Below are 24,736 nucleotides of genomic sequence, written 5' to 3' on the forward strand. Positions count from 1 at the left end.
TGGCACCAAAAAAAAAGGGACAATGGAGGGACAATGGCAGGGACAGCTCTTTTATCCTGGCCTGAACACAGAGCTCCCACCTGTGGGGCCGGGGAGGAGTTTCCACCTGGGCTTTTATTGAATCATCCAGGATTAAAAAAAAAAAAAAAAAACCAAAAAAAAAAAAAACCAAACCAAAACAAAACAAAACAAAACAAAAAAAAAACAAAAAAAAAAACAAAAAAAAAAAAAAAAAAAAAAAACAAACAAAAAAAAAAACCACCTCCTTAACTTTGAAGTTAATCCCTTAAAAAACACAGAGCCACGCTCTGCTGAGGCAGAACAAACTGATGTGTTTGATCTCTAGGATTTATTTATCATTTGGCTCTTCTGCCCTGCAGGATGTGCCCCTTGGCTCTTTGCTGGTGGCATTGTGGCCCCAGGTGCACACAAGGGGAGATGAGAGAGGGTTTAAACAACACAGTGCTGCCTTGGCCTTGCCCCAGATGGGATTTTTTTTGGGTCACAGCAGCTGCAAATTTGGGCAAGTGGGATTTTATGTTGGTGTTTGAGTGCTGACCAAAGAGCTTCAGGCACAAAGCAAACACAAAGCAAGGGGCAGACTCCCAAAAATGAGGTGAGGATGAGAGTCTCGGACCAAAAAGCAACAGAAGTAGCCAGAAATGGGCATCAGCTCTCACAGGTGGAGGAATCCCAGCAGGTCTGGTGCTCTGCAGGTTTTCCTGACACCTTTGCTCTGCCCCAAAGGCACTGGAAAAGCACTTCCACTGTTCTGTGCTGTTGCAGTCACTCCACTCACATCCTCAGTTATTCCTCTGCCCAAATTGTTTTAATCAAGCAGCTCTCAGCCCTCTAACCCTGTTCTGAAGTTCTCACACAACTGAACCTGTTGCTTACAGTGAATTATCCAGAGGCATCTGATGCTGAGCTGTCAGAACTTCAGATAACTCTGCCACTGGCAGCACTGGGGAAGGAAATGTTAATTCAGGCCCGAGTTTATATCATTTCCAAGCAAATTGAATCCAATTTCACAGAGCTTTGATCTGCCTTTTGAAAAAATATAATAAAAAAACCCCCAACCCAAACCAAAACCCATTGCACTGTGAAGGAATATAAATTCAGTCTGCAGAAGGCAGAACATGCTAATTGATACTATTAAATTCTTGGGACATTTAAGATGTCACTTGTCTATTTTAGACAAATTTTTGTGGAGTTTTATTTTTTTTTCAATAGGAGCCCAAGGACAGCACAGTCAGTTCCTTCCCTGATATTGCCACGAGGATGCCCCAACTTGTGAAAATCTGAGCTGCTGGAACTCACCTGTTTCCATTGCTGGTGCTGCTGAGGGGTCCCGGATCCTGCAGGAATTTGGGGAAGATCTGTCCCTCATGAGCTGCCCAGAGCAGAGTGAAGCCTGTGCTCATAATTCCCTGGGAAACTTCCAGCTGAGCCTGGCGGAAATGGGTTTTCTAGAACTCGGGGATGTCTCCAGCACCATACCTTGCTTGGGATTTGCTTAAATGCAAATCCCTGGATCTGTGTTTCACTCCACTTTGCATGGTCAGTGCAGGTCCTTCCCCAGGAGCTCCTTCCTGTCTGAGCTGACATGTCAGGGGTGAAAACCTGAGGTTTATGGGCAGAAAACCCTTGGGGTGAAGTGAAAGGCTGGCAAGCCTTGGAGGGAGGAACCATTTCCTTACAGGTGAGGAAAAACAAGCCTTGGGATGAGCATTTTCTCCTGTGTGAGTGGGAGATTCCCATGAGCTGTTGAAGGCCACACTTGGGCAGGAATTCTGCTTTTCTGGGACCCCACAGGCTGATCTGAGCCTTCCACAACTCCAGCTGTGCCTGGGAATGTGGGGGGCTCCTACAGGGACAGGGAAAAGATCCACATGAGGGATGGGCAGGAGCATCCCTGAGGGGCTGAGGGAACCTGGAGAGGGAACAGCAGCCAGGAAAGGAGCTCCTGGCCCAGGTTAAAGGAGTTCCTGGCCCAGGTTAAAGGAGCTCCTGGCCCAGGTTAAAGGAGTTCCTGGCCCAGGTTAAAGGTTCTGGTGGCTGTGGCCAGTCCTCTGTGGGTAGCAAGAGTGGATTGTGCAATATCCTGATGCCTTTTTGGGCTACCTAAAAACAGAGGCCAGACAAAAATTAAGGAAATAAAAAGCAGTTCTGTTTATTGAAGGGCCTTCAGGTCCATTTAGGGCAGATGAAGCCCACCCAAAATGGACAATGGGCACGGCTTTGCACACTTGGATCAGTCTGGGCCATTTGCACATTGGGGGTTCATCTTCCAATTCCAGCTCCAGGTCATGAAGTCATTGAGCCCAAGTTTGCTGCCCCCAACTCCCTTTTGTTTCCATCTCTGGGGCCTGAGGCAGTGAGGGGTCCTTGATTGCCAGGCCTGGAGAGGAATTGTTGTGTCTGCCCAAAGTGGGGAAGCAGCAGCTCACAGTGTGTGTGGGGTTTGGAGTTCTGCACTAAAGAACTGCAGGGTTACAAATAGATGGAAAATAGAAAATCCTAAATCACCAACCCAAACCAAGGAACTCAAGCCTTTAAACCCTTCTTTAACCACTGCAATCCTGCTCTGAGGCATCCCCACGTTTGCTGTTTGCCTTCTCCCTGTTTGGCACAGAGGACCTTGCAGTGTCCAGCAGGGTGGGCGGGCTCAGCTCACAGCCCCAGCCTGGCGCCGGGAGCTGCTCCTAATTAAATCTCTGTCCTGATGGAGTCTGTGCCGGCTCCCGGGGCCACGAGGGAAAATCCTGCACTCCTGGTCATTCCATGAGGTAAAATCCTTCCCCTTATGGTCATGTCCATGAGCTCTCCCCAGCCCTGACCTGGAGATTATTTCAGCCCCTCACATGTCCTGCCTTCCTGGGGAAGGTTTTTTTTCTACAGTGTAATTATTTTTTAAGTGTAATTATTCTTTCCCTTTGGAGGAAATTAAAAAGCACCAAGAGCAGCAGCAGCTGGCCAAGGCTGTGTCTGGTCAAGGCAATCCTGACTAATTCCCAATTTTTTTACCCTGGAGAACCCCCCAGGTTCTCAGCCTGCTCAGGGCTGGGAGGACACCAAACCCCAAACCCCTCTGTGCAGAACCTTTCCCCAGTGTAAGGAAGGATTTCTACATGAAAACATCTCCCATTTTGGCCCCTCCATTCCTTCCCAGCCCTCCCAGGTGTGGGTTTGGCTGGCAGGTGACAGGAGGGGCAGGAGCACCAGATGGAAAGTGACACAAAAAGAAGTTGGTTTTGTTCTGTCAGCAAAGCTGCCTTTGTCAGCTGCCTCCTGGCACTGATTTTTGTCCCCTGGGCTGGAGATTGCTGTGCTTTGGTGAGGACATTCAGGTTAAATCCCAGCCCCATTCCGTGTCTGCTCATCCAGGTGTTTCCTGTGCTCAAGGCAAAGTCATTGCATTGAAATCGACCAAACAGAGAGAAAACAAAAGCTCAGCCAGGCTTCTTTGAGATGAAAACCTCTTACCTGGTGTTCTCTTTTCAAAAACCATCACACCCAGATTTTGTGGATGGTTTAGTGGGTTTGGGCACATGTTTTCCATTCACATAGGGCAGAGCTGGGCTCTGTGCTGGGATTTGCAGAAGCTCTTGTGTGTTGACATGACACACTCCGGGCACGTTCTGTTCTTTTATAAAGGGGCTTAAACCCTTTAAAACCCTTTTAAAAAGGCATTTACCTGTGCCAAAGCAAACTTTGGGAATTGTGCCTCTGCTTTGTGTAACAAAGAGCCGGGACAGCACATGGGACTGTCAAAGTTTATTTAATTCAATTTATCTACTGATGAAAGAGGAGAGAGAATTCGTTGCATTATCTCCCAGCAAAGAGCTGCAGAACTGATGGGGTTTGTGTTCACTGTTGGCCAGGCTGGATTTTCAGTGTGAGGACTCTTGTTTAAGCGAGGAATTGTTCTGGAAGCACCAAAAATTCACTGGGAGTCATGGAATGGTTTGGGTTGGAAGGAACCTTAAAACTCGTCACCTTAAAACTTGGACACTTCCAGGGATGGGGCAGCCACAGCTCCTTTTCGGTGAGAAGTGCTCCTGGAACAGCCTTTTCCCAAACCCGAAGGGTAATTAATGCCCCAATTATCCCAAGGCCTTAATGCCTTAATTATCCCGAGGCCCTAAAGACCCTCGGAACCTTTGTGGCGCAGTGCTGTTTGCGGGTGGAGCCGCTCGGCCGCCGGGCGCAGCAGCGGATTCCTGCGCGTTGATTGGCGGGCTGGCGGGCGGCGGCCGCGCTGATTGGCGGGCTGGCGGGCGTCGGCCGCGCTGATTGGCGGGCGGGCTCGGTCCGTCGCGGCGCGGGGCCCCCCGCGGGGCAGAGGCGGGCGGAGGGGCGGCGGGGTGGGAGCGCGGCCCCGCTTCTCCCGAACCCCGCGGGTCTCGCCGGCCTCGGGGCCGATTCCGAGCGGCGACCGCAGCCCTGGAGGGCCCTGCACAAGCCCGGCCATGCCGCCCGCCCGTGCCGGCGGTAAGGGGGCCGTGGTGCTGCAGTGCGAGTGGCAGCAGTGCTCCTTCGTGGCCTCGGAGATGGAGGAGTTCTGCGGGCACGTCGCGCAGCACCTGCAGCAGCACCTCTCCGGAGAGCACCGCGACGAGATGGACCCTCTGGGTGAGCCGCTGGGGAAAAGGAGCCTCAGGGGGAGTTTGTGGCTCTGCACAAGCCCCTGACAGGAGGGAACAGCCGGGGGGGATCGGACTCTGCTCACAGGACAGGGGAAATAGCGTCAGGTTGTGCCGGGGGACGGTCGGATTGGACATAAAGGGGAATTTCTTCATGGAAAGGGTGCTCAGGCCTTGAAGGGGCTGCCCAGGGAGGTTTGGAGTGCCCATCCCTGGAGGTGCCCAGGGAAGGGCTGAGGTGGCACCCAGAGCTCTGGGCTGGGGACAAGGTGGGCACAGCTGGGACTCGCTGACCTTGGAGGGATTCTCCAACCTAAATAACTCTGTCATTTTCCGACAAGAGGAAATTTCTGGCCTTTTTTCCTCTACCTGAGTAGAGAAGGGCGGCAGGGCTAGGACCTCAGGAAAACACCCTGGTGGTGTTTGTCCAGCTGCTACAGCTGAGCCTGACTGGGAGAGTAAAGGGACTTGGGGAGGAGATTGGCTTGGAGGGACCCTTCGAGTTGTGTGTTTGTGCTGCACGGGAGGGGTGTGTGCTGCACGGGAGGGGTTTGTGTTGCAAAGGAGGGGTTTCTGTTGCACAGGAGTGCTCTGTTTGTGTTGTACTGAAGTATTTTGTGTATGTTGCTGAAGTATTTAGCGTGTCTTGCAGAGGAATACACGTGCCTGTGGCAGGACTGTGGCTTCTGCTCCCTGGAGAGCTCGGCCGACCTGGTGCGCCACGTTTACTTCCACTGCTACCACACCAAGCTCAAGCAGTGGGGGCTGAGGGCCCTGCAGAGCCAGGCAGACGTCAGCCACTGCCAGCTGGACTTCCAGAGCAGGAATATCATCCCTGAGATCCAGGAGAACTTCCTGTGCCTCTGGGAGTACTGTGAGGTGAGAGCTGGGCAGGCTCAGTGTGAAAGGGGAGGTGTAGGGAGGACCTGCAGAGCTGCTGGCTCTGTTTGGAGCTCTGTGGGAGCATCTCTGGCCTTGTTTTGCTCTCTTTCACCCTGTCCTGTGTGTCCTTGCCCCCCTCAGAGATCGTTTGACAACCCCGAGTGGTTCTACCGGCACGTGGAGGATCACAGCTTCTGCTCCGAGTACAAGGCAGCAGGGAAGGAGAACCACGTCGTGCTCTGTGGCTGGAAAGGTTTGTGGGGACTGCAGGGCGTCTCCAGGGCTGGCTGGAAAATGTGGGACAGGGGAACAGGGTTCAGAGCCCTTTGGCCTTCAGAAATAGGTGTATGTGTGGTTTTGAGTGTGAAATATTCCTCAGAAATAGGTGTGTGTGTGGTTTTGACCATGAAATACTCCTGAAAACTTCCTTCAGGGAATCCAATTGAGTGCTTAGTACAGAACTTCATATTTATATGTAATTTATATGTAACCTTGGGGAAAAGGCTACAGCTGTTTTTATTTTGATTTTTTTTTGTTAATTTATCCCGCATTTGTGTAGTTGTCTTAACTGCTTGGGTGGGGGGCCATGTTAGTTGTGCTGTGGTGATCTCCCCCGGCTCTGTGGGGATTTTGGAGCCTTGCTGGCCAAAACAGGACGAGGAAGCTGCTGTTGTTGAGTGAAGCTGATCCCTTGGGAGGGCTCTGAGCTGTGCTGTCCCTCCCCAGACTGCAACTGCAGCTTCAAAGGCCGCTGCAAACTGCGGGAGCACCTGCGCAGCCACACGCAGGAGAAGGTGGTGGCCTGTCCCACCTGTGGGGGGATGTTTGCCAACAACACCAAGTTCTTCGACCATATCCGCCGCCAGACCGCCCTGGACCGTGAGCCTTGGGGCAGGGAGGGGCTGGGGGAGCCCTGGGCTGGGGGATTTGGGTGGTTGGAGCTGCCTGTACCCTGTGAGCCAAGGGCAGGGTGTGCTTGGGGCAGCCTGGCTTCTCTGCTGGCTGATGGCAGCCACAGAATTCTAGAATTGTTTTAGGTTGGAAAAGATCTCTGAGGTTCAATCCAGCCTGTGGTTGATCCTCACCTTGTCAGCCAGTCATGTCCTGACCAGGGGTAGGGACTCTCCCACTTCCCTGGGCAGCCCCTTCCAGCATCTGATCACTCTTTTCATGAAGAAGTTCCTCCTGATGTCCCATCTGAGCCTCCCCTGGCCCAGCCTGAGGCCGTGTCCTGTGGGAAGTCTCTCCTCACAGAGGCAGGATCAGAGGCTGTTCCTCCTGTGGGGCCCCAGGGCTGCACACCAGGGTTTCCAGCTCCTGTAACCCCTCTCCTTACTGCTCCCTGTGCTGTTCCCCCTGCCCTGACCCCTCCTGTCCCCTCCCTGCCCCACTGCTGCAGAGCAGAGGTTCCAGTGCTCCCACTGCTCCAAGAGGTTTGCCACGGAGAGGCTGCTCCGCGACCACATGAGGAACCACGGTGAGTGAAGGCCCCTGCTCCCAGCTCTGTGGGCTGTGTGCTCCGCCCTGCTCTGGGGGTGACGTTTCTCCTCGTTTTTGGCCCAGTGAACCACTACAAGTGCCCCCTGTGTGACATGACCTGCCCTCTGCCCTCCTCGCTGCGCAACCACATCCGCTTCCGGCACAGCGAGGAGCGCCCCTTCAAGTGTGACTACTGTGACTACAGGTGACTGCTGTGACTCCCCAGGCCTCCCAGAGGCCTCTGTGTGTCTATGTGTCTGTGCTGCAGCTCTGTTCCCTCCCTTTGTGCTCCCAGCTGCAAGAACCTCATAGACCTGCGGAAGCACCTGGACACGCACAGCAAGGAGCCCGCGTATCGCTGCGAGTTCGAGGCCTGCAGCTTCTCTGCACGGTCCCTGTGCTCCATCAAACTGCACTACAGGAGAGTCCACGAGGTGGGAAGGGTTTGCACTGCTCCTGATACCCCGTGTCCATCTTGTCATAGAACTTTGTGTCTCCTTCCCTGCACGTGTGGGCTCGTGGGGTGCTGACATTGCTCTGTGTGTCCCTCAGGGTGACTCAGAGCCCCGGTACAAGTGCCACGTGTGTGACAAGTGCTTCACACGGGGGAACAACCTCACTGTCCACCTCAGGAAGAAGCACCAGTTCAAATGGCCCTCAGGACATCCTCGCTTCAGGTACTGCTCACCTTTAGCTCCTCAGTAGCTCCTCTGCAGTGCAGGGCACAGCTGGAGCTGCATCCTGCCTCGTGCTGGCAGTGCTTGGGCTCTGATGTTTGTAAATGTGCTCAAGAGCCTTTTCCCAGTGGCTGGGAGGCACTGGGCAGTAAACATTCAGTGGGATGTGAGCAGAGCTGGGTGGCAGCTCCAAGTGGTGCCTCTAGTGGGACACTTCTGAGCTTGGCAGGAGCCAGGTCCAGGTGTCCCCCTGTAGAGAGGTCAGTCAGAGACAGAAGCCTCTGCTGCACCCTCCCTAGGAAACTCCAAAGGGTTTCCAGAGCCTGAAAGCTGGGAAGGGAAGAGGATGGACTTGAAATGCTCCCAGTGAAACAAAGTGGTGGAAGGAAATGGGCTGAGGAGGTGACTGAGCCTGGCACAAAGCTCAGAAGCTGCCACATGAATGTGCTTTTGGGTGTAGAGGCTGAAATGCCATCTGTGCAGCACAGGGATTGAAACCTTGGACGTTGTGCCCTTCCCTTGGCTGTTCCCCATCTCCTGGGAAGGGAGAACAGCCTGACTGACCCCTCCTGTCTGTGCCCAGGTACAGGGAGCACGAGGACGGCTACATGAGGCTGCAGCTGGTGCGCTACGAGAGCGTGGAGCTCACAGAGCAGCTGCTCAAGGACAGGGAGAAGCGTGGGGAGGCTCTGGATGGCTCCAGCGAGTGCCTGGTGCTGCCTGAGGGCGAGGGCAACCTGCAGGGCATCCTCCTGGAGCCGCCAGCAAACCCTGCCCTGGCAGAGAACAGGATCTCTGAGCTGCCCGTGCCCCCAGGCCTGTGCTCTGCCCCCAGCCCTGAGCCAGCACAGCCAACCCCCTGCCCAGGAGCTGCCCCCTCCTCCTCATCCTCCTCCTCCTCCTCAGAGCAAGGAGCCAGCAGCACAAACAACCCCATCATCCGTGTGGTGAACAGGACCAACGAGCAGGGCCAGAGTGAGACTGTGTATTATGTGCTGGCCAGCACAGCCCCGGGGGAGCAGGGCACCCCAGCCCTGCCTGTGGAGCTGGAGGAGAATGTCATGGACAGGCTGCAGAAAACAGCCGAGGAGCTGGGCATCCAGATCGTGTGAGGGGCTGCCTCTGTGCAGGAGAACTTCAGCCTCCTTGGGATGTGCTGGTGGAGTGCCTGGGGAGAGGGCTGGGCTTGTCTTCAGCACAGCCTGGCTGGAGGGGCTGGTCAGCGTGGGGAGAGGGGAGGGGCAGATCTCCCGGGTGTGAATCAAGTGGTCTGAGCTGGAAAGAGCTGTCTGCCTCCTCCTCCTCCTCTTGGGGGTTAGGGCCTGTCAAGCCTCTCCCACCCTTCCAGGAGGTTTGGCCTAGGCCTGGCAGGGTGGAGTGGTCACCAGCTACCAGCTGTGCCCTTCTGAGCCTGTTCCCCAGGCAGGATGGTGTGTGGAGCACAGGATGGTGCTGCAGCCTCATCCCTGGGAGCACGTGTGGCCCTTGCCAGGCCTGTCCTGCCCATCCATGCCTTCTCCAGGGAGTGTCATGCCTTCATCATCACTTCCTGCACACATTTCCTGTCTCACCTGGTGCTGTGGTTGCCTCCCTGATCCCATAACCAGCTCTGGTCTCTGGCAGGACAGTGCTGGAGGTGCTGTCCCTTGCAGGCCACTGCAGCCCTGGGACATTGAGAGCTTCTTGCAGCTTTTGGCATCCCCTGGGTGTCCTCCCCACATTGGGGTTTGGCCTCCTGGGTGGGCAAAGTGTACTTTGGCAAGACAAATAAACATCAGGCTGCCAGGCCCAGCAGTGTCTGGTGTGTTTCTTGCACAGCCTCTCCCTGCCAGCCGTGCTGTGGTGGGAGGATGGCACTGGGAGAGCTGCAGAGTGGGAGGTGGGCACTGAGGAGCTGCCAGGCTCTCCTGGCACTGTGCAGCTGGCACTGGGGTGTGCTGCTCCCCAGAGGTGGCACTGGAAGGCCGGGTTTAGCTCTGGCTCTTGTGTTCCTGCCGTGGGGCTGAGTGTTGCTGCCTCCCCCAGGGCTGTCTGCTGCCTGCCCAGGCTGTTTTTGAATACAGGGTGTAGCCTGGGCTTGTGAGCAGAGCCAGCTCATCCTTTGTTGAGTGATTGGACAAGGATAGTGTGAAATTGGGGTCCCTGGGGTGCCATTTAGGCCCTCCCTGCCCTGTGTGTGGAGCTGTGTCACTGCAGGACATGAAGAGAACTACACTTACTCGCTGAGAGTGAGAAAAAGATTTTTTTTTGGATTCAGGGTTTAAACAGTTTCGCACCCCTCAGACTTCACTGGTCAAACAAGCAGTTTATTAATTTGTCCTTCTCCCTGGAAGGATGTGTTGTTTACAAAAATACCAGTCTGTTTTTGTCGCAAGCATGAGAAAGCTCCAGTAGAAATAAAAAACAATTAGAAGGCTGAAAAATCAAGGGCACAGAGGTGATGTGCCAGGGAGAACACCTGGGGAAACTCTGCTGCTCTTGGCTCGACACTGACTTTTCCCCATTGCTCCTTTCTCAAGCAGCTGAGCAAAAACTGTTGGAATTCCATATTGCTGGGGGAAACCACTCGATCCCAGCCCCTCTGGGGGAGAGACAGAAGCTGTCCCTGAGAGCACACCCTGCTGGGGGATGCTCCAGGCAGAGCATCCCTGCCCTGGGCACTCGGCGTGGCCTTGCCCAGCCTTCCTGTCCCTGCCTGGCCCCTGCTCCTGGCCTTGGCAGGGCTGGGCTCAGGCTGCCTTTGAGAGAAGGGCCCCGTGCCAGCTCTGCCTTCACAGCACTCCCAGCCTGGCCCTCATTCCAGCGGGCTCCACACCGGGCTATGCCTGCCCCTGCAGGACCGGGGTGTGGGTGCTGGGAGTGTCCCTTTAAACACCGGGTCCGGCAGGGTAATCTGCCAGAGATTATCTGCTGGGGAGAGGATTTGCATTAGAGGGAATGTCTCCTCCCTTCCCCCGTGTCCTGCAGCATCCCCTGGCCCGGGTGTGTGTGTGTGTTTGTGTGTGTGTGCAAACCAAGTTCACTTTCCCCTGGGCGAGCACAGAGGGATCTGTGGTTGGAGGGCCGAGGGGAGGAGGGCAGGTGATGGCCCTGGGCCTCCTCTTCCTCACCGTGCTGGCCATGCTCGTCTCCTGCCAGGAGCCAGAAGGTAACAGGGCCTTGGGGGGGATGAGGGGGGTCATGGGGTGCCCCAAAGCTGCTGGAACCATAAGGAGCAAGCCCAAGGCTTGGCACAGACAAAGTGGGAGCTGAGGAGTGAGTGGCTGCCCTCCTCACCACAGCAAGGGTTGGGGAGGGCTGGGATGGGTATTTTGGGCTCCAACACCTCCCTGGGGGGCTCTGAGGGCTGGGCCCCTGCTGGCCATGGTGCCCTCGCCCCCTTTGCCTTGCCCCAGGAGAGCTGGACACTTACTGGTCCGGCACGGCGCCCATCTGCCTGGGGGGCTGCAGGGGGCGGCACAAGGAGCTCAAGCGGAGCCAGTGTGGGAACGGCAGCTGCTGCTGGCTGGGCTACAAGTCCTTCTGCAGAGGTAAAGCCTCGGGGGGATCCCTGGGGACGCCGCAGGGCTTTGTGCCACACTCAGGAGTGTCAGTGCCTCCCGCAGCCTGGGCCGCTCGGGGACACAGCCCGGGGCACCCCCAGCCCTGTCGGGGTGAGCCCTGGGGCCGCCCAGGCTGCCCGCCCCGCTCCCATCCGTGTCCGCAGTGAACTGCGGGCGGCCCGAGGCGGACGGGAACTCGGTGGTGCACGGCAATGACTGGTGGGTGGGCTCCGTGGTGCGCTACAGCTGCCGGCCCGGCTTCCTCCTGCTGGGGGACCCAGCCAGCGCCTGCCAGCCCGACGGCCGCTGGAGCCCCCGGCCCTCCTGCCTCCGTGAGTACCGGGGGATACAGGGCTGGCCTCCAGCGGGGCTGCAGCACGTCCCGAGCCCCCCGCATGGGCTCTGCCCCTGTCCCTGTCCCTGCAGGGATCTGCCTGCGGGGCCGCATCGAGATCAGCGAGCGGGACATCGGCGGCAGGTGCTCCTCGTCCTGCGGCAGCCACACACACCTGGGGGCCGCCCTCAACCGCGGCTGCATCAAGATCTCGGCCTGTGTCACCAAACTGTCCGCCTGGGCCCGCTGGTTCCAGCGCTGTGACATCTGCGAGTGTGACTGCCACGTGCCCTGCGGTGAGCCCTGCCCTGCTGGGGCACTGCCCAGGGGGTCACGGCTCGGGGGGGAGGTGGGCACAGCCCAAAATCCGCTCTCTTTGCTCTCCTCAGGTTCTTCCAGGTAGAGCTGGGCCACACCCGGGGCTGTGGCCACTGGCCCTGTGCTGAGAGGGGCTTCTGCTCCCCTTCACCACTGTCTGCACTGCTGTGCTCCTTCCCTAAGCTCCGTGTGTCATCTGAGGGGGGAACAGATCTGCTGGACTCACTCTTGCCGGGCTCATCCCGGGGCTCTCCAGGGGCAGGGGATGCTCTGGGAGCAGCAGCTGCTGGGATCTGTGTGTTTCCTCAGCTGGATTTGGGGACAGCAGTGACAGCAGTGACAGCACCCATTGTCCTGTCTGCTTCCCAGGGGAGGCTCAGAGCCCCTTTTAGGGGGGGGGCAGCGCCTGTGCCTGTGCCTGTTACAAAATACCTGTCCCTCAGTGCTGCAGGTGGTGATTTCTCCGTGCCAGGTAATCCAGGCTGAGCTGAGAGGTGGAGCTGCCCCCTGAGCTGGCTGAGGCAGCAGGGCTGTGACATCTGCCTCCTGTCCCCACGGCAGCACAGAGCAGCCTGGGCAGGGCTGCAGCACCCACTGCTGGGGAGTGCAGGGGGTTAAACTGCCCTGCAGCCTCCCTGGGAGGGCACGGTGGGGAAAAGTCTCATTGTCGTTTTGATATTTTTCAGCCTTCTGATGTTTCCATTTTTGTAATAGAGTTTCTCACAAATGTTCATGTAAACAAAGAGATTGTTTATCATTCCTCTCTCGAGGAGAGACAATTGATGAACTAATTTGACCAGTGTACTTGAAGTGTCAACCTCATTGTCCAATCCGTGGTCATTGTCCAGAATCTATCTAAACTGAAGTAAGAAAATAAACTTCCCTCTTTTTGCCCTGACAACTGACTGTGTGCTTGTCCTTCATTTCGTGTCCTATAGCAACATCTCATCTTCCAGGTGGAAGATCTTTCCTACAGGCTGCTCCATGCTCTGGCTGCTGGTCCTGCACCTTCCAGGGGGTCTGTGGTCCTGCCCTGAGAGCCCCTTTCCCCAGGGCCTTCTCCTCCCAGCAGCCTGGGGCCACAAAGGGAGAGATTTGGCTCCAGCCAGGACCAGCCTGGTGCCCCTTGAGGACATCTCAGGCTCCTCACAGAGCAGCCATGGAAGCAGTTTTGTTCCCCCAGGGGAGGAGAGGGTGGTCTGGGGCACATGTAAAGGCATTGCTGAGGCTGCTGGAGGACCAGCCACGGGGCATTAAAAATGTATTTGCAGGGACTCACACAGTTCTCCTGTCTGCTCTGTCCCTGCAGGCCTGAGCACAGATGACAGAACCAGGACAGGCTCCCTCTGCCCCACCCTGGGGACACAGCTGTGGACAAGGCCACTTTGGGAAGGTCCCAGCTGGGGACTAGAGGGATGTGAGTGTGCCCATGGCACTGGGCTCCATCCCTGCTTCCTGCCACCTTGAAATGACCCCCCAGGAGCTGCTGGATGCTCCATGGCCACCAGCTTGGGCCCAGCTGAGCAGGAAGGGCTTTAGCATCAATGAGGTCATTCCCAGGCTCTCCTTGTGCCTGGGAATGAAGGGAGGAAGGGCTTTTGGCACTGCACAGAGCAGCCTGGGCTGGGCCCTGCACACAGGGAGTGCCCCAGGGATGGGACAGGGAGAACTGGGTGAGCCCCAATGCCTTTTGCTCCATGACAAGATGACTTAAGTCTCCATAAGGAGCTTGGCTCCAGGATAACTCCTTGTGCCCTCCCCTGGCCCAGCCCCCTGCTCTCCTCTCCTGGATCCTGCCCTGAGATCTGTCCCAGCCCTAAGCTGGCGAGGGGTGGGGAAAGCTCTCCTGGGCTCAACAGATGGTTTTTTAATTAATACTCTTGCTGGTGCCACTCATTTCCATATGTCTTTCGTGTTTAAGTGCTGTGGTGGGTGAGAGGTGTGAGTAACAGCGAGGAGGGAGCCAGGCGTGGTGCTGGGGAGGTGCAGGTCCTGCAGGAGCTGCACCAGGGACGGTGTGCTGGGGGTAAAACCCTGAAGGGACACCCCCCTGCCGTGACCCTTTGTGAGCAGCTGTGACCCCTCTGGCTGTCCCCAGCCATTGCAGCCCTGGTTACACCCCGTGCCCGTGTTGGGGGGTCTGCACGGGGGTCTGTGCAGGGCTGAGAGGGGCAGGAGTGGCTTTAGGGTGTGTTGGGCTCCCTCAGGGGGTTTGGGCTGAGGGGGCGGTGGGGGGAGCCGCGGGGGCCGGCACTGGGGTGCAGGGGGGTGCAGAGGCAGGGCCGGCAATCCCCCGCCGTGTGCTCAGGGATGCTCAGGGCCTGCTGGCAAACAGCGAGAGGAAATTGGGCCGGTCCCTTTAAGAGGATTTTTTCGCTGCCTGGCAGCGCTGCCCGCCCGGGCAGCCCATCCAACCATCCCTCCATCCATCCATCCCTCCTGCCGCCCATCCCGCTCCCCGCCCGGCAGCACCGGCCGGCGGAGAGGGGCGCCCCCGAGCAGCCGGGCCCGGGGGGCTGCTGGCCACTGCAGGGCTGCCGCTAGCCACTGCGGGGCTTCTATTAGCCACTGCGGGGCTGCCGCTAGCCACTGCGGGGCCGGAGCGCCCCCCGCCCGCCCAGCCCGCCCAGCCCCGCCGAGGGATGGGGAGGAGACCCGGGCCGGGCACCCGCGGGGGCAGCGCCCAGCCCGGTTCCGGCCGCTGAGCAGCGCAGCCGCGCCGAACCGAACCGAACCGAGCCGAACCGAGCCGAACCGAGCCGAACCGAGCCGCTCCCAGCCCCACCGGGCCCCCGGGCATCGGCCCTTTGTCTGCGGAGGAAGCGCGGCGGGGGCGCTGCGGGAGCGGAGCCGCCGCCCCGCACCCGGCCAGGTGAGCCCAGAGCCTGCCGGGCCCGCAGGGGGGGCTGGGGATGGAGGGGCCGGCGGGGAGCGGGGATGAAGGCAGAGCATCCTCGGGCACAGCCTGCCCGTCCCCACCCCGCGCCTCGGGGCTGGGCTAAGCCGCCCAGAGCCGCTTGCGGGATTTAGCGCTCCGTGAACGCCCGGCCGGACGAGTCAAGGTGAGCCCGAGGGCGCTTCCAGCCCGCTGCCCCCCTCGGCACCCCCGAACCCCCCGGTCCCGCACCCCGCCGAGGCTGGGAGGGCCCCCGCGGGCTGGGAACCCCCCACCCCTCCTTCCCCGGGGTTGGGCTGGCTCCCTTCCAGCCCCGAGCGGGATGTGCCTGCGGCAGGGAGTGGGCTGGGGGATCTCCCGCAGCCCCGGCATCCGGCAGCCCCCGGAGGGGCCGGGTGAGCGCTGCGGCCGCAGCCCCCGGAATGTGGGTTACCCGGGCGGGGGGAGCCGGCCTGGGAGGGGAGAGGGGCGCCGGGCACAGCCCGCTCAGACACAGCCCAGGCTCCTTTCGGTGCTGCCGGGGGGATCCCCGACCCCCTCCCAGCCCCTGAGAGCCGGGGTGAGCCCGCTCCACGCCCTGCTCGGCTCGGCGGCACCGCAGAGTCCCCGAGCCAGCAGGAACGGGAGCTGGGCTGTGCTGCAGCCGCTGTGGAGCACTGCGGGCAGGACAGGGCTGGGGCAGGTTATCAGCGCCACGGCCCCCGCTCCGGGCCGGCCTGGCCTCCCAGGCTGGGCTGAACGAGCCCGGAAGGTGAAATGATGAGCCAAGGCAGGCAGAGAGGGAATGGCACCAGCAGAGCCCCCTCCCTGTTGTGGTGAGGCTCCCCCAGCACGCCCAGGGGGCCCCAGGCACCATCTGAGGGTCTGATGTACCCAGGACTGCTCTGCCCCAGGAGCGTGGCGTGCTTTGCCCAAAGAACCAGCTGGAATAATCTGCTCGTTTAGGATTTCATCCCTGCGTTCCCTGAGGCCAGGGCAGGGCTGGTTCCTGGGGAGTCCCTGGGGACATCCAGGCACAGGGCAGGACACCAGCTCTGCCCCCTCCCCCCTGCACCCACCGGGACCAGCGGGACTGGGGCAGGGAGCCCCGGGCCGGGGGGATGAGCGGCTCCGGCAGCAGAGCTGGCCCAGGCTGCAGGAGGGGCATCAATTATTGACGGTGGAGCTGCACAAAATCCTGCTGCCGCTCGCCCTGAGCCCCGGGGCGCAGGCTCGGTGTCCCTGGCCGGCCCCATCCCGCGGGCAGAGGTGGGTGCCGGCCCGGCCCGCGGGCAGAGGTGGGTGCCGGCCCGGCCGGGCGGAGGGCACAGCGCGGCCCGGGGCCAGCGGGAGAAGGAGAGACAGGAGCCGCTGCGGGCCGGCCCCTGCAGTGCCGGGGAGAGGGAGCCCGCTGCCAGCCCAGCCCTGTGCGCTCCCCACAGAGCGGCAGGATGGCGGAGAAGGGCATGGACCCCGCCTGCGTCTCCATCGCCCTGGAGGACACGGTGTGCCACGCCGGCCCGCAGGACGCCCCGCTGCTCACCACACACTTGAAGAAGGTGGAGAACCACATCACGGAGGCCCAGAGGTTCTCCCACCTCCCCAAGCGCTCGGCTGTCAACATCGAGTTCATCGACCTGTCCTACTCCGTGCGGGAGGGATCCTGGTGGAGGAAGAGAGGTAGGACAGCGGGTGGGGAAGGGCGGGAGGGGAGGGGAGGGGACCTGCGGGGCTCTCGCAGCCCGTTCCCGTTCCCGTTCTGCTGCCATGACCTCACCCCGGCCTGTCCGGCTGCCAGGGGGGTTGTGTGGCCGCTTGTTTGTTCTGGGTGCCCGTGGGAGGAGCAGGGAGGGCTCGTGTCCCTGCGCTGTGCGGTGCCGGGACAAGGCAGAGCGCATCCCAGGGAAACCTCTGCCCGGGGCAGGTATCCCGGGGCAGGTATCCCGGGGCAGATACCCCGGGGCACATACCCCGGGGCACATATCCCGGGGCACATATCCCGGGGCACATATCCCGGGGCACACATCCCGGGTCAGGTATCCCGGGGCAGATATCCCGGGGCAGGTAACCCGGGGCAGGTATCCCGGGGCAGATATCTCGGGGCAGATACCCCGGGGCACATATCCCGCGCAGGTATCCCGGGGCAGATATCCCGGGGCACATATCCCGGGGCACATATCCCGGGGCACATATCCCGGGGCACATATCCCGGGGCAGGTATCCCGGGGCAGATATCCCGGGGCAGATATCCCGGGGCAGGTATCCCGGGGCAGGTATCCCGGGGCAGATATCCCGGGGCAGATACCCCGGGGCAGATATCCCGGGGCAGATACCCCGGGGCAGATACCCCGGGGCAGGTATCCCGGGGCAGATATCCCGGGGCAGGTATCCCGGGGCACACATCCCGGGGCAGGTATCCCGGGGCACACATCCCGGGGCAGGTATCCCGGGAGGGCTGGGATGGGTTTGCCGGCACTGCTGTTCGGGGTGTGATGTCTGTGTGCGATGCAGGACACCCCGGGGTGCCCCAGCCCGGAGCAGGTGTGGTTTGGGGGGTTTCCTCTCCCTGGGCAGCCGAGGCCGAGCCTCCCTCCCCTGTGAGCCCCTTGGCCGAGAGCTCGGGGAGGGGAGAGGGGAGGCAGATGGCGGCTGGTGGGTGGCAGTCTGCTTTAATTAGCGCTCTCAGTTAATGGGATGCCAATCAGGCAGCCCGGTAAGATGGAGGGTGAGCTGCTCTGCAGAAGGAAGGCAGGCGGGGACGAGCAGGGCCCGGGGTCACAGCAGGGCTGCTCGGTGAGGGCTCTCCCAGCCAGGGGTGCCGGGTGGGGCCTGGCCCCATCCCCATCCCCATCCCCGGCTGTGCAGCTCGGGAAACAGAGGCGCTAAACACGGCGGGGCAGCCCTGACCTCTGCCGGGACGGTGCCCCGTTTATCCGGGACGCTGAGGAGGCATCCCAGGAGGATCCATGGCCCAGCCGCGGGTCCGCCAGGGCGGGTTGTGCTGGAGCGCCCAGGGGGGACCCGGCTGCCGGAGCCCTGCGGGGAGGGACGGGAGAGCCTCGGGCAGCTGCACCGGGTGGGGGCACTCCGAGGGGTCGGGGGTCCCTGCCTGGCGGTGGGAGGGTCGCTGTTCTCCCCGCGCTCGGGCAGAGCTGGCGGGGGGTCGCGGTGGCTTTGGGCACATCCCGCAGCTCGGCTGGGCCGCTGTGCTGAGGCAGGAGGTTACTGGCAGTCAATGAACGTGAGTAACCGCTGCGCAAGCTGCAGTGGCGCCGACGTGAGCAGCATGCGCGCTGCGGGGCTGGGAGCGCTGCCGGCCCTGCCCGCCCCCGGCCTCCCCGCACAGCCCCCGGGCACCCCGCACAGCCCCCGGGCACCCTGCACAGCCCCCGGCCTCCCCGCACAGCCCCCGGCCACCCTGCACAGCCCCCGGGCACCCCGCACAGCCCCCGGCCTCCCCGCACAGCCCCCGGGCACCCCGCACAGCCCCCGGCCACCCTGCCTGCCCCCCGGCCTCCCCGCACAGCCCCCGGCCACCCTGCCTGCCCCCCGGCCACCCTGCCTGCCCCCCGGCCACCCTGCACAGCCCCCGGCCTCCCCGCACAGCCCCCGGCCACCCTGCACAGCCCCCGGGCCACCCTGCACAGCCCCCGGCCACCCCGCACAGCCCCCGGCCACCCTGTACAGCCCCCGGCCACCCCGCACAGCCCCCGGGCACCCTGCACAGCCCTCGGGCACCCCGCACAGCCCCCGGCCACCCCGCACAGCCCCCGGCCACCCCGCACAGCCCCCGGCCACCCTGCACAGCCCCCCGGCCACCCTGCACAGCCCCCGGCCTCCCCGTACAGCCCTCGGCCACCCTGCCCTCCCTCGGCCACCCCGCACAGCCCTCGGCCACCCCGCACAGCCCCCGGCCACCCCGCACAGCCCCCCGGCCACCCTGCACAGCCCCCCGCCCTCCCCTGTACAGCCCCCGGGCACCCCGCACAGCCCCCGCCCTCCCCTGGCCGCCCCTCTGCCCCCAGGACCCCTCCTGCCCCCGGGTTCCTCACCCCGAGGGGCGCCGAGGAGGAACGGGGGGCTCGGGGTGCTGGGTGACCTTCCCTGGGGAGGGACAAGCCACAGGGCTCCCCCAGTGAGGTGGGACTGAGTGGTCTGTCCTTGGCCTTGCCCCAGTGAGATGGGACTGTCCCCAGTGAGGTGGGACTGAGTGGTCTGTCCTTGGCCTTGCCCCAGCCTGGATTTGTTGCCCCTGCCCCACAGCGCTGTCCCCGTGGGGCACAGAGGGGACACAGTTCCATCAGGGGGATGCTCGGGCTCGGTCCGTGGTGTTATCACCCCCTGTCCCGCTGCTGCCCAGCCAGGGCTCCATTTCAGGGCCAGCTCCTGAGAGCCTGAGGCTGTGCTTGTTCCTTACTCCCGACACACCATGTTCCTCCTGCCAGAAAATGCTAATCAGCCGCGTTTAAAGCAGAGATAATTCCAGGTCTGATTAGCAGTGGCTGCTGCCGGGTGCCACAGCGTGAATGCCAATGAAGGCAGCAGCCGGATTGGGAATTCTGCCTGCCCTGTGCTGCCCCGCTCCCGCTGTCCCTCCCCCCGGCCTTAGGGATCAGCATCTGAAGACATGGCCAGGGGCAGTGTCACAGCCTGGTAATCTTCCTTAGCAGCGCTGTGACCTGACCCGGGGATTTCCCTGCTCTTTGCTGTGATCCAGGTCAGGAGATTCTTCAGCACTGGAAATGAGTGGGATCAGCCGAGGAGCAGGGGCAGGGATGGTGCTGGAGGTGACAGCTGCTGTGGGACAGCCCTGGGGGCGCTGATGGAGACACCTGCAGGCACACACAGCCCCTGGCACAGCACACAGAGGTGTCCCAGGTGCTGGGATGGCATCACAGGCCCTGTAGCTGCCCTGGGAGGCCAAACCCCTGGTGCTCTCTCCCTCCAGGGTACAAGACTCTCCTCAAATGCCTGTCGGGGAAGTTCTGCCAGCGGGAGCTCATTGGGATCATGGGCCCCTCGGGAGCTGGGAAATCCACCCTAATGAACATCCTGGCTGGCTACAGGTGAGGCTGGGGGCAGCCAGCAGGGCTGGGGGTGCAGGGCTGTTCTGCATTCCCCCACACCTGTTCCCTGCAGGGAGACTGGGATGAAGGGGCAGATCCTGGTGAACGGGCGGCCGCGGGACCTGCGCACCTTCCGCAAGATGTCCTGTTACATCATGCAGGATGACATGCTCCTGCCACACCTCACCGTGCTCGAGGCCATGATGGTGAGCGCTGGGGAACGTCCTGTGGGCTGTCTCCTCTTGGGCACTGAGCCCACACTGACATCAGCCATTTCCAAGGGCTCTGGGGCTCTGTTCCCTGCGATGTGGGAACAAAACCCTGCTGTCCGTGCTCCCTTCATCCTGAGCAGACAGGGGTGGAACCATGGTGCAGCCAGCTCTGCTCCCTCCATCTGACAGTCATATCTCCCTTCACATCTCCCTGGCCATCCTCTCCCTGCAGGTCTCTGCTAACCTGAAGCTGAGCGAGAAGCAGGAGGTGAAGAAGGAACTGGTAAGTGCTGAGGAGGGTGGGCCCAGACCCCCCTCATCTCTCCCCAGGATGGGGACAACGGGAGCAGAAGATAACAAGGGTGAAGGGAGGTGGCAGGGATGGGATGAAAGTCCACGAAAACCCTTGGCTGTCTGGCAGGTGAATGAGATCCTGACGGCCCTGGGGCTGCTGGAGTGCTCCTACACCCGCACCAGCTCCCTGTCGGGGGGGCAGCGCAAGCGCCTGGCCATCGCCCTGGAGCTGGTCAACAACCCGCCCGTCATGTTCTTCGATGAGCCCACCAGGTGAGGCCACAGGGGCTCCCAGCACTGCCTGCCCAGCTGGGCTGCCCCTGCTGGCGTGGCCAGTCCCTCTGGTGCCCACCTGAGCCTGGGATGGGACTGTGCCCTGGGGCTGACCTGCATCGATCTGAGGGGAGGCAAGGGGGGCATCTTTAGGATGTTCTTCTCCCTATCTCAACTCTGCCCTTCTCTCTCTGCTGTCTCTCTCTCCTCCACCCCATCCTGCGTGGCCACAGCGGCCTGGACAGTGCCTCCTGCTTCCAGGTGGTGTCCCTGATGAGGTCCCTGGCTCAGGGTGGGCGCACCATCATCTGCACCATCCACCAGCCCAGCGCCAAGCTCTTTGAGATGTTCGACAAGGTTTGGGCTGGGACAGGGTCCCTCTGGGCCCAAGACCCAGGGGAGAGGCCACGGGAGGGGTGGGCTGCAGGCCTCTGACCTGGGGCTTGTGTGGCCAGGGTCTGCCAAGGGTGGCCTGTGTCCCCCTGGCACAGGGAGGTGGGCAGGGGTGGGTGACAGAGCCCTGGCTGCCCTGCACCTGCCACATCCCGGCTTTCTCTTGCAGCTCTACATCCTGAGCCAGGGCCAGTGCATCTTCAAAGGCGTTGTGACCAACCTCATCCCCTACCTGAAGGGGCTGGGCCTCCACTGCCCCACATACCACAACCCCGCTGACTTCAGTGAGTGTCCCTACCCCAGCAGAGGGTGGTGAGGTCCAAACCAGTGCCCAAGCCCTGGGGGCTGCCCAGGTTGCCCCCAGGTTGCCCAAGGGAGATGGCTGTGCCCTTCCTGTTAGGTGCTGGTTGGCTCAGCACCTCTCAGGGGTCCTGTCCTGCTCCACAGTCATCGAGGTGGCCTCAGGAGAGTACGGGGACCTCAACCCCGTCCTGTTCCGCGCTGTCCAGAACGGGATGTGCACCATGGCTGAGAAGAAGAGCAGCCCTGACAAGGCAGATTCATCGTGCCCAACATGTGGGACGGTGAGTGGGGGCTCAGAGGAGCCTCCTGTGCCAGCGGGGGCCCCGTGGTGTGAGCCTGACCCGTGGCCCTGTGGTCCTGCAGGACGTGGATCACATTGAGAGCCACACATTTGCCACCAGCACCTCAACTCAGTTCTGCATCCTCTTCAAGAGAACCTTCATCTGCATCCTAAGGGACACGGTGAGGGCAGGGGAGGCTGGGCCGGGGCTGGGGTCGGGCTCTTTGGGGGCTGGCAGAGACGAGGAGTTAAATGAGCTGTCTGCTGCTCCCTTGGGATGTTTTTGGGGTGCAGCCCCACCTTGCTGAGCCCCCCTGTGCCTGCAGGTGCTGACCCACCTGCGCTTCATGTCCCACATCTGCATCGGGGTGCTCATCGGGCTGCTCTACCTGCACATCGGCAACGACGCGGGCAAGGTCTTCAACAACACCGGCTTCCTCTTCTTCTCCATGCTCTTCCTCATGTTCGCCGCCCTCATGCCCACCATCCTCACCTGTAAGCAGCTCCTTGCCCCAAAACTCCCTCGCTGCCCCAGCTGTGTGGCAGTGTTTGTGTGCTGGGGAATCAGAGGGATTGGGCAAAAGGGGGACAATTAGAGAGAGGAGAAAAAAAAGGGGGGAACCTTCTGTTTGCCTGTATTGCAGTTTTGCCCTTTATTTGGCTGCCATTTGACCCTTGTTGGCTCAAAGCAGAATGCTGGAATTTTAGATTTTTTTTTTAATCTGAGGAAATGTGTGTAAATCTGTATTTTCTTCTTCCCTTCTTTGCTTAAAACGCCCCACCCAAGCTGACTTTTCCATGTGGAAATTTTCCCCATCAGTCAGTGATTTTTTTTTTCCCCCAGTGAAGGTTTGAGCACCCTCTCATGATGCAGGTGGGAGGTTACCTGGTGCATCCCACCTGCCGGCACCAAGGCAGATGGGAGAGGGGCTGGAGCACCCCAGGGCAGGGAATTTCTGGCTGCTCACCCCTCGTTTCCCTGCAGTCCCCCAGGAGATGACTGTATTCCTGAGGGAGCACTTGAACTACTGGTACAGCCTCAAAGCCTATTACCTGGCCAAGACCATGGCAGATGTGCCCTTCCAGGTGAGCTTTCCATGGATTTGGTCTGATGCGCACCCAATCCCTGCCCAGTGGCCCAGGCTGGCCGTGGAGGGGTCCCTCCCTCCCCCAGTGAGCTGTGTGGGGTGGGGATGGCCGTGGGGCCAGCAGGGTGCTGTGTGTGTCCCCTGCAGGTGATCTGCCCCATCGCCTACTGCAGCATCGTGTACTGGATGACGGGCCAGCCCCCCGAGGCCACGCGCTTCCTGCTCTTCTCTGCCCTGGCCACCGCCACCGCCCTGGTGGCCCAGTCCCTGGGGCTGCTCATCGGGGCTGCTTCCACCTCCCTGCAGGTCTGGTGGGGCTTTGCCTGCTCTGTGGAGGGTTGTGAGGGGCTCTGTGACAACTTGGAGTGAGGGGTTGCCCATGGGCAGGCAGGGATGTGACGCCCAGTGGGTTCTGCTCCCCAGGTGGCCACCTTTGTGGGACCTGTCACTGCCATCCCCGTGCTGCTCTTCTCGGGCTTCTTTGTCAGCTTCAAGACCATCCCCACCTACCTGCAGTGGAGCTCCTATGTCTCCTATGTCAGGTGGGCCCCCAGCTCTGGCCAGAGCTCCCTGTCCTGGGCTCCCCTATGGCCCCTGGTGACCCTGGGGTGTGCTCTGCCCTAGGTATGGCTTTGAGGGGGTCATCCTCACCATCTATGCCATGGAGCGCGAGGACCTGGAGTGCCTCGAGGACTTCTGCCCTTTCCAAAAACCCATCAAGATCCTGCAGGAGCTGGACGTGGAGGAGGCCAAGCTCTACCTGGACTTCCTCATCCTGGGCATCTTCTTCATCATCCTGCGACTCCTGGCTTACCTGGTGCTCAGGTACAAGGTCAAATCCGAGAGATAAAGGGGCCGTGGGGCCCCGGTGCCGTTCCCGGGCCTGGCCTGCTGTGAGAGATGTTCTGCAGATGGACACGGTGCTCCTGCAGGTCCCGGACCTTGGCGGAGGCACTGGGAGGTGCCAGCCAGGCCTGGCTCAGTCGAGAAGGGTTTTGAGACATCTCGGAACTGTTTTAACCTTTCCACACACTCTTCATTGCAAAACGTTTTGTACAGCCCTGGCATGTGCCACCCTCCCCTCCAGGACTGATGAGCCCCACGGAGCTTTGGGTCCCCTCTTGCTGTCCCTGCCTGGCGCTGCCCTGGGGACACCAGGGACAGTCCTGCCCAGGTGGTTTGTGCCCAGCACGGCTGGGAGGAGCCTGCTCTGTGCAGGGGGAGCAGCAGGCTGGGCTGGGCTGGGCTGGAGGAGAGAGCTGCAGAGCTGGAAGGGCAGCTCATGACCCCATTCCTTGTCCTGGCCAGCAGCGTGTGAGTCAGGGCCGAGAAGAGCCCAAAGATGCCATAGGTGAAGTTGCACAAGGCTTTAGTGTTTCCTGTCGCCGTAGCCACAGAGATTGCTGCATCCCCCTTTCCTTTCTGTGCAAATCCTCCTTTTTTTTTCTTTTTCTCTTTTTTCTTTATTTTTCTTTTTGGTTTTTTTCCACAAACCCCAGTGCATCCCAGTTTTCCTGGAGGGGAAAGGGAGCCAGCAGGCAGAGAAGGACTTGAGGACTCTGTCTCAGACTCCTGCTGGGACACCATCCTCAGAGATGGGATCTTCAAACCAGGGTCTGTGAGAGCAGGACAGTGTTCTCAGACCTGAGGGAGTCTCACATTCAGTCCCTGTTGTCTCTGGGGTCTGAGACAAGAGGGTCTGAACCAAATCAACCAACATGGACACAAGTGACTGATCCCTTGCATAGAGCGAGGAGGATTTAGGCTCCCACACCCTGCCAGTGCCAGGAGGCTGCAAAAACAGAGCTGGGCTCAGCTGTGTCATCACTGGAGCTTCTGCTGCAGGAGGAGAGCTGGCCCTGAGCCCTTCCCCTGCAGCCTCTCTTCCCCCAGCACCTCTGGGGCTGTCTCAGCAGGACAGGGCGGACGAGCCTCGCTCAGCACCGACTGTGCAAGGAGGGGATGCCAAGGACACCCGGCCTGTCACAGTGCCAACCCCCCAGGGTGACACTGTGCAGAGGGGGGTCCCAGCAGTGCCTGAACTGGAAACCAGGTGAGATCCCAGAGTGGTTTG

The 24,736-nt window shown here is 60.8% G+C and overlaps 2 protein-coding genes across 2 annotated transcripts; both read left to right on the plus strand.

Annotated features, from left to right (window-relative positions):
• The first annotated feature begins 4,369 nt into the window (after positions 1–4,369).
• Positions 4,370–9,464, plus strand: HINFP (histone H4 transcription factor). Its single transcript, XM_083878037.1, has 9 exons — positions 4,370–4,635; positions 5,299–5,525; positions 5,670–5,781; positions 6,255–6,407; positions 6,928–7,005; positions 7,092–7,212; positions 7,303–7,441; positions 7,560–7,684; positions 8,268–9,464. The coding sequence occupies exons 1-9, from the start codon at positions 4,473–4,475 to the stop codon at positions 8,794–8,796; spliced, it is 1,647 nt and encodes a 548-aa protein (XP_083734163.1). The 5' UTR covers positions 4,370–4,472; the 3' UTR covers positions 8,797–9,464.
• A 6,725-nt stretch (positions 9,465–16,189) lies between these two features.
• ABCG4 (ATP binding cassette subfamily G member 4) lies at positions 16,190–23,696 on the plus strand. Its single transcript, XM_083877890.1, has 14 exons — positions 16,190–16,433; positions 19,702–19,819; positions 19,893–20,025; positions 20,264–20,314; positions 20,453–20,598; positions 20,832–20,955; positions 21,161–21,275; positions 21,439–21,575; positions 21,658–21,756; positions 21,901–22,069; positions 22,560–22,660; positions 22,810–22,968; positions 23,086–23,204; positions 23,287–23,696. Exons 1-14 carry the CDS (start codon positions 16,205–16,207, stop codon positions 23,510–23,512), a joined length of 1,926 nt encoding a protein of 641 aa, XP_083734016.1. The 5' UTR covers positions 16,190–16,204; the 3' UTR covers positions 23,513–23,696.
• Positions 23,697–24,736: the final 1,040 nt, after the last annotated feature.

Source organism: Zosterops lateralis (genome assembly GCF_965231275.1).
Source record: "Zosterops lateralis genome assembly, chromosome: 25".
Lineage (NCBI taxonomy): Eukaryota > Metazoa > Chordata > Aves > Passeriformes > Zosteropidae > Zosterops > Zosterops lateralis.